The sequence below is a fragment of the Malaclemys terrapin genome, chromosome 6, assembly GCF_027887155.1.
Source record: "Malaclemys terrapin pileata isolate rMalTer1 chromosome 6, rMalTer1.hap1, whole genome shotgun sequence".
NCBI classification, from domain to species: Eukaryota; Metazoa; Chordata; order Testudines; family Emydidae; genus Malaclemys; species Malaclemys terrapin.
The window spans coordinates 9,692,861-9,706,773 of record NC_071510.1 but is presented as its reverse complement, the minus strand read 5'-3'; the positions used below and the strand labels follow the sequence as shown (position 1 = coordinate 9,706,773).

Below are 13,913 nucleotides of genomic sequence, written 5' to 3'. Positions count from 1 at the left end.
GGGCCTATCTTATATCTGGGGCAGTAACGCTCACCTTAGGAATGTAAGAAGTGCCAAACTGCTTCAGACTTATGGTCTACGTTGTCCAGTATCCTGGTTCTTGCAGGGGCTATTACTGGATGCTTCAGAGAAACATGTAAGAACCCCTCAGTGAGCCGCCCTCCAGGCCATAGGACTCATTCTGATCTCTGGGGGGGTTTAACATGGGCTAAACCCCAGAAGTATGAGCATAATATCTCTTCCAAAAATCCATTCGCATTAATTAGGATAACGGGGGTTAATCTTTTTGTGGGGTGTCTCTACCCTAGAAGGGGTGTGCCAGTGTGGCTATCTGGCAAATCCTCATCGTGGAGACGCAGTTTATCCCTGCAATCAACGGGATGGTATAATATATACCAATTCCCCCGTGGAACGAGCTCTACCCCTGAAACGATTCTGGTGCCAGTATGACCGTGTTTCCAGGGCGGCCTTTGCTGGCGTAGCCGGGTAGGTTCACACCACTCACTCTCACGGCAATGCCAGCAAACCAGTTTGTTCAGAGCAGGCCCACGGGAGGCTGTTGGGGATGCAGGGGTGTGGCAGGCGCTGGGTGGATTTGATAAGGGGAGTGCAGGGCGCTAGGTGGCATCTGGCCTTCAGCCCCTTGTAAGGGTCCCCCAACTGCCCGCTTGCTCCAAAACCAGGGGCTGGGGCCATGTGCCTCCCCAAGGGCTTGTCCGCGCGGGGCCTTTGCCCGCCACCCCACGCGTGGGCGCGCTGAGGCGGGAGCACGAGTGGCTGGTCGGGCTTGGCCGGCTCCGCCTAGCCGGGGTGGGGCCGGGGCCGGGGCCGCCGCTGAGGTGCGCTCCGCGGGCTGAGGCGGGGCCGGCGCGTTTCGGTTCCCGGGCTCGGCGGGAAGGAGGCGCAGCCCGGCCATGGCGCAGCCCGAGCCCGAGCGCGGCGCCGCAGCCCGCGGGGAGCCGGGCCCCCGGTGCGAGCTGTGCCCGGCGGGGCAGGGCGGCGCGGCGGAGTGGAGCTGCCTCACCTGCCTGGCCTCCTACTGCGGGGCCCACGCGCGGCCGCACCTCGGGGAGCCCGGCGGGGCGCCCGCCTTCCGCGGGCACCGCCTGGGCCCGGCCGGGGAGGCGGCGGCCGAGCTGCGGGCGCTGCGGGAGCGGGGCCGCTGGTGCCCCGAGCACCGGCCGCGGCCCCTGGAGCTGTTCTGCGCCGACTGCGCGCTCTGCGTGTGCGCCCTGTGCCCGGTGCTGGGCGCCCACCGCGGCCACCGCGTCAGCCTGGTGGGGCAGGCGGCGCAGGGCACCAAGGTAACGGGGGTGTACGGACCGGGCGCGGACCCGCTAGGGACCGGGCTCCTGCCTGGCGTCTGCCCCTCCCCTGCCTGGAGCTTGAGCCTGTATGGACCGGGTGTAGGGCCTGACCCTGGTTCACCTGCAGAGTCCCTGGCTGGCACCCGGCTGTGTAGACGGGCCCATCCCGCTTCATTGCCCCACGCTGCGTGAGTTACTGTGGGGGAAGCCCTGGATGGGTTCCCTAGGGAGGTGGTGGAATCTCCTTCCTTGGAGGTTTTTAAGGCCCGGCTTGACAAAGCCCTGGCTGGGATGATTTAGTTGGGATTAGGTCCTGCTTTGAGCAGGGGGTTGGACTAGACACCTCCTGAGGTCCCTTCCAACCCTGATAATCTATGATTCTGTGACAGGGAGCCAGGTTGTTTTGGCTGTTGTGAGGCTGTAGGGCTCGCTGGTGGGAGAGCAAACCGACGGTCGTCACCCCCAGGAGCCCCCAACCCTGGAAACCTGCCGTGTAATGACCATTGACCGGAGATGGTTCCATTTGGTGATCTGCCTGCAGGCTGCATTTGGGAAGCAGGCTCAATCCCTTTCTTAAGGAGGTTGTTTAATAGTTCTGATTCTGTGACAGTAAAGAGCATGTTAAGTGTGTCTCCTTCATGCCTCAGATACCCTTTAAGCAGAAAAGCTCTCCGTCCCCCAGTAACTGAAACAGTTTTCCTTACACGTTCCAGAAAAGTTACTCTTGGGTTGGAAAGTTTCAGATTCAAAGCAGAATGTTTCAGAAAGATATGAGCAAGTGAAAATGGGGGAGGAAAGAATAGTTATCGTAATCAAAGAGTTTCAAAATATAAACCCAGTGCTCGCAAGTTAAAATACTACGGTCCTGTTTCGCCACAGCTTTGTGCCTTGCGTAGTCATTTACATCTAAGCAAAATGAGTGCAAAGTGGGGTCAAATGCTACTAACTATTCTGAGATGCTAGAGTTTGACATGTACTTTGCACCGTTGTAAATGACACTTGCAAGGAACTTGGCAGTGGAGAATCGATCCAGCTGCTTACCTTGATGTTGAAATGGGAGCTTGAGCGCTTTTGAACATCTGGCTCCTGATTGTGAGTGCTGAGCTCTTTAGAAAGTCTGGCCCTAAATATCTAGCCTCTGCTGACATCTGCTGGTTTCTTGTTGATAGAGATTTCATTTTTTGGCTGTGGATTCAGTAGAAGAGAAAGAGGCACTCTCCGGGACATGGCATCAATACTTAGGCTTTATCTACACTTCCAAGTTGTAGACACAACTTTTGTTTTTCACAGGTGCTTAAAAAGGGCCCCCCGCCCGCAAAAAGACACAAGTTTTGCCGTGGCAAGTGGCAGTGTGCTCCTGCCAACAAACTGAATGCCGCCTGTGGCGGTGGAAGTATTTTGTCTGCAAAAGTGACAACAAAGAGCGTTTGCACATGCTGACTTTTAGCGTCAGGGCTGTGTCAACACAGCCCTGTCGCTAAAAGCTGCGTGATGTTGACAAGTCCTAAGTGTAGTTGGCACACCAGCCTGGGCTCTGGCATTGTAACCCCCTAATTTCCATCCAAGCTGTCTTTTCTGACAGCGTAGTCAAATACGCAGACTGAATACACTGCTGGTCAAAATTTTGTGTTGCTGTGCGAGATGGGCTCCTGCCATTCGTATTGGAGACAGTGTTTTAGCAATGCTCCTGAAGCAGTGAGGTTATTTTGTTCATCCTCTGTAAAAAGTGAAGACCTCACAAGCAGATGTATGCTGGGACTCAAATCGGAGCTTTGCAGAAATGTTCTCCAGGCAGTTCTAAGTACTCACTTATGACCAGTGCCGCAGTGTGTATGTGTGCACAGGCGCTTGCATTTGAAGTGGGGGGAGTGGCATACATGGCAGGAAATTCTGCAGGCCCTCCTCTCGGAAATTCCCCTGGATCATAGAATCATAGAACTGGAAGGGACCTCGAGAGGTCATCTAGTCCAGTCCCCTGCACTCAAGGCAGGACTAAGTATTATCTAGACCACCCCTGACAGGTGTTTGTCCAACCTGCTCTTAAAAATCACCAACGATGGAGATTCCAGAACCTCCCTAAGCAATTTATTCCAGTGCTTAACCACCCTGACAGGAAATTTTTCCGAAGGTCCAACCTAAACTTCCCTCGCTGCAATATAAGCCCATTACTTCTTGTCCTGTCCTCAGAGGTTAAGAAAAACAGTTTTTCTCCCTCCTCCTTGTAACAGCCTTTTACGTACTTGAGAACTGTTATCATGTCTCCCCTCAGTCTTCTCTTTTTCAGACTAAACAATCCCAGTTTTTAAATCTTCCCTCATAAGTCATGTTTTCTAGACCTTTAATCATTTTTGTCGCTCTTCTCTGGATTCTCTCCAATTTGTCCACATCCTTCCTGAAATGTGGCACCAGAACTGGACACAATACTCCAGTTGAGGCCTAATCAGCGCAGAGTAGAGGGAAAGAGTTACTTCTCGTGTCTTGCTTACAATACTCCTGCTAATACATCCCAGAATGATGTTTGCTTTTTTTGCAACAGTGCTACATTGTTGACTCATATTTAGCTTGTGGTCCACTAAGACGCCCAGATCCCTTTCAGCGGTACTTCTTCCTTAGGGTGACCAGACGTCCCGATTTTATCGGGACCGTCCCGATATTTCCTTGTTTGTCCCGTGCCCCGGAGCCTAGAGCCCGGAAGTACTCGCACCCCCCCCCCCCCGCCCCGACTCCTCCCCCGATTGGCTCCCTCCCCGAATCCCTGCCTCTTCCCCGGGCTCACCATTCCCCCTCCCTCCGCAAGCGCTGGAGGGAGGCCCGGGAGACTCGGGAAGCGCGGGGCTGGGGTGAGTAACTTTCCGGCCTGGTCCCCAGCAGGCAGGACTCAGTTGGGAGGTAGGGCGAGGAGGGGGGCGGCCCGCGGTGCCAGGCGGCGGCTGTTCTCACCCCCGGGCAGCGGGACTCGGGAGCAGCCACTGCTGCAGCTCCCACTGCCGCGGGGGAGGAAGCGGCCATGGCGCTCCGCGGCTGCGGCGCCTCCGAACCTCCCGAGCCGGGGCCTGCTGCGGGGACCCAGCAGCGCGTACGCTGGGCCCAGCCCCTGGCCAGTCGCGTCTGGGCTGCTGCCCAGCTGGTGCTATCGCGCGGCGGCCCCGGGGCGGAGGCATCGGCAGCCCAGCCCCGTTCGTTCCCCTGCGGGACGGGGGGGCTGGGGCCTGCTGCCCCCACTCCGGGGCCGCCGCGGGATTGCACCAGCTGGGCAGCAGCCCAGACGCGACTGGCCAGGGGCTGGGCTGGGCGCAGCGTGCGCGCTTCTGGGTCCCCGCAGCAGGCCCCGGCTCGGGGGGTTCGGAGGCGCCGCAGCCGCGGAGCGCCATGGCCGCTTCCTCCCCCGCGGCAGTGGGAGCTGCAGCAGCGGCTGCTCCCGAGTCCCGCTGCCCGGGGGTGAGAACAGCCGCCGCCTGCACCCGCGGGCCGCCCCCCTCCTCGCCCTACCACCCGACTGAGTCCTGCCTGCAAGGGACCAGGCCGGAAAGTTACTCACCCCGGCCCCGCGCTTCCCCTGAGTCTCCCGGGCCTCCCTCCAGCGCTTGCGGAGGAAGGGTTTGTTTGTTTTTTGGCCACGCCCCCCCCCCCGCACGTCGTCCCCCCCCCGCGTCCCGATATTTGTCTTTGGTGATCTGGTCACCCTATTCTTCCTAGACAGTCATTTCCCATTTTGTATGTGTGCAACTTGATTGTTCTTTCCTAAGTGGTACTTTGCATTTGTCCTTATTGAATTTCATCCTGTTTACTTCAGACTATTTCTCCAGTTTGTCCTGATCATTCTGAATTATAATCCTATCCTACAAAGCACTTGCAACCCCTCCCAGCTTGGTATCGTCCACCAACTTTATAAGTATACTCTCTATGCCATTATCTAAATCTTTGATGAAGATATTGAACAGAACCGGACCCAGAACTGATCCCTGCGGGATCCCACTTGTTATGCCCTTCCAGCATGACTGTGAACCACTGATAACTACTCTCTGGGAACAGTTTTCCAACCAGTTATGCACCCACCTTATAGTAGCTTCATTTAGGTTGCATTTCCCTAGTTTGTTTATGAGAAGGTCCTGCGAGACAGTATCAGAAGCTTTACTGAAGTCAGATATACCACGTCTGCCACTTCCCCCCATTCACAAGGCTTGTTACCCTGTCAAAGAAAGCTATCAGGTTGGTTTGACATGATTTGTTTTTTTACAAATCCATGCTGACTGTCACTTATCACCTTATTATCTTCTAGATGTTTGCAAATTGATAGCTTAATTATTTCCTCGATTATCTTTCCGGGTAGAGAAGTTAAGATGACTGTTCTGAATTACTGGTCAGGAAGACTCGATCTAATCATGGATTTCTACATAAAAATGCATTCTGGAATATGCTGCTCAAACAGTTTCACTTCTGTTTCTACTGCCTGTCCCTCCCTTCTCACATTTATCTCCAGACTTCTTCTCCCTGTCCAGATCTAGTCCACCCCCACCAATCTTTTATTCATTCAACTTTTTGAAACTTTGCACTTTTAGAGAGAGGTAAGGGATTGACTCTCTGTACACAAATTTGCAGAGGGACAATAGGGTTGAGGTCTGTTATTTCTCACCTCTATATATTATGTATTTATTTATTTAAAAACATTTTTGCTGTTAAGAAGCAAGTTATCTCTGGCGACACAAATCCACAGTTTGAGAACTGCAAAACTCAGCATCTCTAATGGTATCTTCTAGGCTGAGCACTGAGTCCCATTGGGTAGATAGAAAGATAAACCTAAATAATCTATACATAAGCCTCTGGATCCCCATAAGATTGGGTCCCTAATCCATGAACTATTGGAACTTGTTTACAAAACTTTTCTTAACCATTACATGAATATATTGTCTCATACTATAGAATTAGAATTTATAATCCCTATTCCATTATGAGATATCTTTGAGCTATAATGTACCTTAATTAAAAATATCTTTAGATAGGTTTTTTCCTCAAAAAGCATTTTATCCAAAAAATCAGATTTTTTACATTTAAAAAAAAATAATTAATTTTTATCCATCCTGCTCTGAAGGCAGATTACTCCTTCTGTGCCCCAATCAGAGGTCTAATGGGACTTCTTTTCCTCTGCTCACAGAGGCCAAGAGTACCTAAAGTTTAGGCTTCTAAATCTATACCTAGCTATCTAAGTAAGTTGTTTGACTTTCAGTAGTGTCAAGCCAGGCCGCATTAGATACCTAAATATGGACCCAGGAGTTTAACTTTAGGCAACCACCTTTGAAAATCTTAGTCAGAGGAGACAGTGGTGTCCATGTTGGCCAAACAAAGCAAGTCTACACTCAACTTCATAGCATTTCTCTGCTTGCATATAACACAATAATATTTGAACACTGCATCTGATCTCTTCCAAAACTTCAGGGAAAATTCTAGGCCCCAGTGGGCAGAAGCCTATTGATTTTGATAAAAATGGGAAAATGAGAACAAGGAAATAAGAAATCCACAGAGCCTCTGGAATGCATATCCCTCAGCTATATCCAGGTCTGTAATTGTCTGTAGATCAAAGAACTAAAGGATTAACACCTTTCAGCATAACAATACGGCATGCCCGGTCTCAGCTCTGCCCTTCCTCCAATGCAGTTTCAAATGTCAACACCCTGAATGACCGATTTCCAGACCAAAAGGAAAGAAATAATGTAACTGTTGACATTTGAGGGGGATGTGAGAAGAGCACCTAGGAACCTAGTTTTGCGGGGATGTAGGGATGCAAGGAAATCAGCAGGTGTATAGAACACGCAGATCTGATGGTGCCTCTTTTCTTTTGTCCTAGCGCTGAGCACCACCACTAAAAAGCACCCATTTCAGAGGGAGCTCTGTGTGGGGAGCACTTATATCACAAATATTTGAAACTGGACTCTTCAGTCCAGCAGAGAAAGTTATAACAGTCTTATGGCTGGAAGCTGAAGCTAGACAAATTCAGACTGGAAATAAGGTGTGATTTTTTTTAACAGTGAGAATAATTAACCATTGGAACAATTTACCCAGGGTCGTGGTAGATTCTCCATGACTGGCCATTTTTAAATCAAGACTGGATGTGTTTCTAAAAGATCTGCTCTAGGAATTGTTTGGGGGCAGGTCTCTGGCCTGTGTTACACAGGAGGTCAGACTAGATGATCCCCGTGGTCCCTTCTGGCGTTGGCATCTGTGAATGGATCACTGTGTGTGCAATGAGCTCAGTCTGCAGAAGCAACGAAGTCTGGGACATCCTGTACCAGATACAGCCAAGTGGTTTTTTCTTTCACTCCAATAAAACGTCAATTGGATTTGGTTTGTTTTAAACAGAGCGGCGGTTATAGACATGCATTCTAGAGAGGAACGCAATTTTTACTTGATATTGGCAATTCATACAAGATTATGCACAACAGCCAATCTCGCCTCAAGCTTCGTTGTGTACCATGGCAGAGGAAGTATGCACAAGCATTATCAGTTTCCTGGGTGGTCAACCGGCACAACACTGCAGTAGGCTAATCTGGAGGAGATCAGCATGGACCAGCTTGTCACAGTCTGACCCAGTTAAACTCGCTAGAACCCAGCAGTGTCTTCAGCCATCAGATAATACATACTTTTGGGAGCTTTAAAAACCTGCATTATGACCCTTTTGTGCAAGCTGAGGCAGTGTTCAGGCTTCAAACCTCTCACAATTGACCTGCCTGAAGGTACCAGCCAAAAAGTCCAGAGCAATGAAAGGAGCTTGCACAGTGTGTTCTGGTCCCTTCTGTATTAGAGCTGGTTGGGAATTTTTTTAATTAATCACTTTTTTTTTTTCATCAAAAAATACTAATTTGTTGGAACCAAAACTGTTCATGAAGCAGGTTCGGGTTTGATGAATCTCCTGACTTGAAAAAATGTTGAAAAACAAAAAGTTTTGAAACACTTTGACATTTTCTGAATGAAAAATTGCGTTTTTCTGATTTGAAACAACTTTTTGTTTAAATAATGACGCTAAGTAGGTTAAAAAAGAAAATGTCAAAATGTTTTGAAATTTTCTAAATGAAACATTCTGATTTACCTGAACTGGAATTTTGTGTGTGCTCGCAAATATTTTTGAGATTTTGACTTTTCATCCTTATTTGAGATGAAAAAAATTTCAAACTCTGAAAAATATTCAAGGGATTGAAAAACTGTTCCTTACTTTGGTTCTCTAAAACGGAAGGAAATTCTCATTCAAAGCATGTCAAAACATTCGTATTTGTGTTACTGTCACCCACCGTGAACCGTAACTTTATATGTATATTAGGTTAATTCTGTTCCTCTTTTCACTCTCTCTCTAGCTCATTTCTTTCTGTATGTGTTTTCACATCACAAGTTAAAACTCTATGTCTCCAAAACTGCAACATGTCCCTTTCAGAGTCCATTGAAGTTCCCAATGCTCAAGGGCACAGTTTTGGGAGTTTTCAATGGCACGATGTTTACTATTAACTGTGCTTGTTAAAGGTTTCTGAATCCCTTATCATGCTGTATTATTAGAGTGAACTAACAATGTGAAAGGGGTACTTGGGACATGGTATGGCTCTTATGTTTAAAATCACAATTTAAGCTGTTAATATGTAAAAAAAATAACTAAGGGCTTCATCATACAAACAGTAACTCATGACTACCGTAGGAATCCATGTGGAATGGGGTCTATATGAATGCTGGAAACAGGCTGATGGGGAGATTTTCCAAGCCACAAAAGGGCAGATAGGCACCCAGGCCCAGATTATAAAAGGTATTTAGGTGTTGCTGTGCTCAGCATCGCAACACCTAATTGATTTAGGAATCTAAATCCTGTCATTGATGGAATTTAGACTTCTAAGTGCCTAACTCCCTTTTGAAAATGAGATCTAGGTTCCTAAATCAGATAGCTGTTCAACGCTGAGCAAGCACAGCAACACCTAAATAGCTTTAACAATCTGGGCACCGATGCCCATTGACTTCCAATGGGAGCTGCCTGCTTTAGAAAATCTCCACCTTCATCTCTGAGGTCCGGATCTCAGACCCTTACTCGTGGGGAGCAGCATTTAACTGCAAATAGCCTCACTGAAATCACCAGGGCTACTCACAGAGTAAAGTACTAACCAGTGTAAGGATATCAAAATCTGACCTGAATTAGTAAATGTAGTTCAGCCAATAAACAAAGACACACTTTAAAATATTGAACCATGTTAGGAAAAAAATCAGTATGTACCCTTTTTAAAGTTACCCCACCATTGCTATGTCTTGCAATCCCAGAATCATAGGGTTAGAAGGGACCGCAAGAGTCATCTAGTTAACTCCTGCCAAGATGCAGGATTTGATGTGTCTAAACCATTCGAGACAGATGGCTCCACCCTCTTTTTGAAAACCTTCCATGAAGGAGCTTCCACAACTTTCCTGGACACTTTGTTCCATTGTCCTACAGTTCTTACAGTTAGGAAGTTTTTCCTGAGATTTAATCTAAATCTGCTGTGCTGTAGTTTGAACCCACTGCCTCTTCCTCTGTGGCAAGAGAGAACAGTTTTCCTCCATCTTTTATATGGCAGCCTTTCAAGCATTTGAAGACTGCTATCATGTCCCCCCTTAATCTCCTCTTTTCCAAACTCATACTCAGTTCCTTCAGCCTTTGCTCATATAGCTGCATTCCATACCTCTGATTATCTTGGTCACTCGCCTCTGGCTCCTTTCCAGTTTCTCTACATCCTTTCTAAATAGCGGTGACCATTTTATTTACAGCATGCTCATAGCTGCCTGTCATAAACAACCCTATTGAGGAACAGGGCTGGTATGTAAAGGAAAATCTGCCAGAATAAATTGGCTTAATCATTACATAAAATTTGGTTATAGTACAGCCTCTATGCTACATCCTAGAGCAGAAAACATCTATTACCACTGAAAAGTGTCACACATATTCACTGGATTTTGAATCCAGGCAAGGTAATAGATCCCTGGGTGATTTTCCAAATGAAAATGCTCAGCTGGGATCCTCTAACTGCTAAACACATATGCAGGTGGTGTTATTTCTGTCTGAGCAACAATAGAGATTTCAGGGGGAAAAAACAGGCTTTCCCAGTAAGTTTTCCTATGTCTTGCAGAAGTGATATCACCTTGTACATGTCTTTGAACTGTGCAAGAGCTAGCACAGATGGGCTGCTTAAATGTTCAAATACGTGATCTAGTTAACAAGTATCGATATTTACCTTGTATAAATACGTGATCTGGGCAGTTTCTGACTATATTCTTCTGCTGTAGAAAGTAAAATGGATAATTACAATGTTTGTAACCATTGTTTATGACCAAGTATGTATTTTGTTTTACATGAACAGAAATTCATGACAACGTTCTTGAAGGAGCTAGACTTGAAAAAGAAACAGGAAGTTGGCAATATAAGACATATAGAACAAGCTGTTAATGACCTTAAGGTAAAGTGGAAACTTGCTTATTAATCAGGGAGTAGCAACTTTCAGATGCCACCCAAGCTGCAGCCTAGACAGCTACTCAATCACAAGCATGGTTTTCTAGAGCGAAAGTAAACTTGCTGTGAAGTTTCTGTTGTAAATGTTATGATTAACTTTTCTGTTCCCAGTATTTTGTTAACTGGCAAAGGGCTTCTCTGTGTGGGAAGATTATATGGGTATAAGGTAAGGTGTGACTATAAACTGGTGTAGTTATGTCGGTATAACCGCCTATGTGGACAACTATAGAAGAGGGCCTATTAGCAGTTTAGTTTATGTCACTTTGGGAGCGTGTGATGGGTGTTCCCAGGGTGCAACCTGGAACTGGGGTACCGCTGAACCCTTTGTCTCGCCAGCCTGGGTTCCCGTGCACGCTGTGACAAGCTGCAGACCCCTCCAGGTCTTGCACTCACACAAACATTCATGGGCAGGGACAGACCCGAGTCACTCATGAACTCATGCCAGTCATTCATGAACCAACAATAGAGAGGCTTCAACCAGTTCCCCCCAGCCTAGGACCCTAGAACTGTACCGTCTTGCCCTGGTCAAAAGCCTGATCAGGGTAAGTTTATTAACCCATCCGCCCCTCCCTCAATATGGAAGGAACACAGCACAAGCTTTTTGTTAACTGAGCTAAGATTTTTCATACTCTTCAGTCAGACCACACTGTTTTTAGGTAAAATGTAAAACAAATGTATTAACTATGGAAAGAGAGATTTTAAGTGATTATAAGTAGTAAGTGTACAGATCAAAGTAGATTACCTACGAAATAAAACAAAATCGCAATCTGAGTTCTATTAATTAGTCAGGATTTGAATCAAACAGTGTCTCACCCTGATAGTACAAACACTTTGCAGATCTTTCATACATAGGCTGGAATCCACCTTTCCTGCCTGGGACCCCCTTCCCAGTCAAAGTCTTTGTCCGCTAGTCGTGTTTCCAAGTGTTGAGTTGTGGGGGGAGAGAGGCCACGTGATGATGTCCCTTCCCCTCTTTTATAGCTTCTGCCATGTGGAGGGAACGTCATTGTCCCAAACAAAGCCCCCAGCCCAGTTTGTGGGAAAGTGCAGGCACAAGATGGAGTCCAGTATCACATGATCTAGTCACATGCCCTTGCATGCTTCGATGAGTCATAGCAGCCATTATCCATATACTGGATGAAGTGTTCACAGGAAGGCCCACCGGGTGGGTTTCTTAATGGGCCATCACCTTGAATAGTCCACTTACAATGTGCTGGCTAGACTGGATGTAAACTACCTGCGGGGTGTCACCCCTGGAGCAAACACATTTGAAATAGTGGTACATAGTCAATATTTATAACTGCAGATACGATGACAGCACATACAATCCAACAGGATATTAATGTTCAACAGATCAAGACTTTTAGAATGATACCTCACAAGGCATACTTTGTACAAATCATATCATAATCCTATCACCATGGTAAATATGGGGGCGCCAGGGCGTTGCTTTGGGGTACAGAGTGTCACAAAGGGGTTTAAGCTGAACTGAAAAAAGCCAGTTTTTTTTAGAATAAGAGTGCCCACATGGGGAGTTATACCTGTTTAACTGTACTGGTATAACTGGTAAACGTTTCCCATGCAGACAAGCCCAATGTTTTTCTTCACACAATGCACAGTCAACCTGTGGAACTCCTTGCCAGAGGATGTTGTGAAGGCCAAGACATAACAGGGTTCAAAAAAGAACTAGATAAATTCATGGAGGATAGGTCCATCAATGGCTATCAGCCAGGATGGACAAGGATGGTGTCCTTAGCCTCTGTTTGCCAGAGGCTGGGAGTGGGCGACGGGGGATGGATCACTTGATGATTACCTGTTCTGTTCGTTCCCTCTGGGGCACCTGGTACTGGCCACTGTTGGAAGACAGGATACTGGGCTAGATGGACCCTAGGTCTAACCCAGTAGGACCATTCTTATGTTCAGTGTCAAATAGCAATCACAGTCAAACTGATGGCTTGTCTACACTACAGAGTCGTGGCCAGTATAGCAATGCTGGCAGAGCCCCCTAGCGTAGACGCAGCGTAGCCAACAGAAGGAGTTCTTCTGATGGTATAGCTACGCCACCTCCCAGAACAACATTAGCTAAGCTGAGAAAGTATCAGAGGGGTAGCCGTGTTAGTCTGAATCTGTAAAAAGCAACAGAGGGTCCTGTGGCACCTTTAAGACTAACAGAAGTATTGGAGCATAAGCTTTCGTGTGTAAGAACCTCACTTCTTCAGATGCAAGAAGTGAGATTCTTACCCACGAAAGCTTATGCTCCAATACTTCTGTTAGTCTTAAAGGTGCCACAGGACCCTCTGTTGCTTTTTAAGCTGAGAAAAGCACTCTTCTGTCAGGATAGTTGCGTACCCCAGAGTGTTTGCTGGCATAGCTACATTGGCTTGGAGTATGTGTAATTTTTTTCACACTTCTAGTGAACATAGCTGTGCTGGCAAACTGGGCATAGTGCAGACTAAACCATAGACCCATATTGTCTGTTATTAGGGAGAATTAGCCAACCGCTGCCCACCTCACAGCTTCAGCTCCGCAGCAGAACAGTGTATTTCCTGTAGGCACCTGCGCCTGGTGCTAGCAGATGCGGGGGCTCGCCTGAAACCGAAATCCTGCCCCTCGTTTCAATTCTGCAATCAGCCACTTGTTAGTGGGAGTGGAACATACATATCTGGGAGAGCTGTACTGAAATAATTACACATAGCAAATGATAAACCTCCTCAGCTGGTGTAAATTGATGTAGCTCTGTTGAAGTTAATGGAGCGACACTGATTTACATCGTGTGAGGATCTGAGTCCAATAAAAACAGGAAACTATTACTCATTCTGTGTGGAGAATGAGTCAGCGTGCTCAGCCCTGTACAGCACATCCAGGTAGAAATGGTCCCAGGAACTTCTGCTCTGAAAGCATCTCCGTAGCGTACCCAGCAAATGGCTATCCGTGCGATCCGGAGACCTTGCCGTGTTGGTTTGGACATTGACGTCGGCTGTCCCTCACATTAAGATGCCCTCATTCCAACTATTCTACTTACTTAACTTGTTTAATAATGGGACATAAAATATTCCCTTTCAGGCATACACAGAAATCCAGATCCCACGTCTGCCAGACTTCTG

General features: G+C 47.5%; 1 protein-coding gene across 1 annotated transcript in view; it reads left to right on the top strand.

Annotated features, from left to right (window-relative positions):
* The first annotated feature begins 838 nt into the window (after nucleotides 1-838).
* TRIM14 (tripartite motif containing 14) overlaps nucleotides 839-13,913 on the top strand; it is a 27,649-nt gene continuing 14,574 nt past the window's right edge. Inside the window, exons 1-2 of the mRNA XM_054031979.1 lie at nucleotides 839-1,304; nucleotides 10,661-10,756. Of these exons, the coding sequence (XP_053887954.1) occupies nucleotides 915-1,304; nucleotides 10,661-10,756 (486 nt within the window). The 5' untranslated portion in view covers nucleotides 839-914. The remainder of the gene's footprint in view (nucleotides 1,305-10,660; nucleotides 10,757-13,913) is intronic.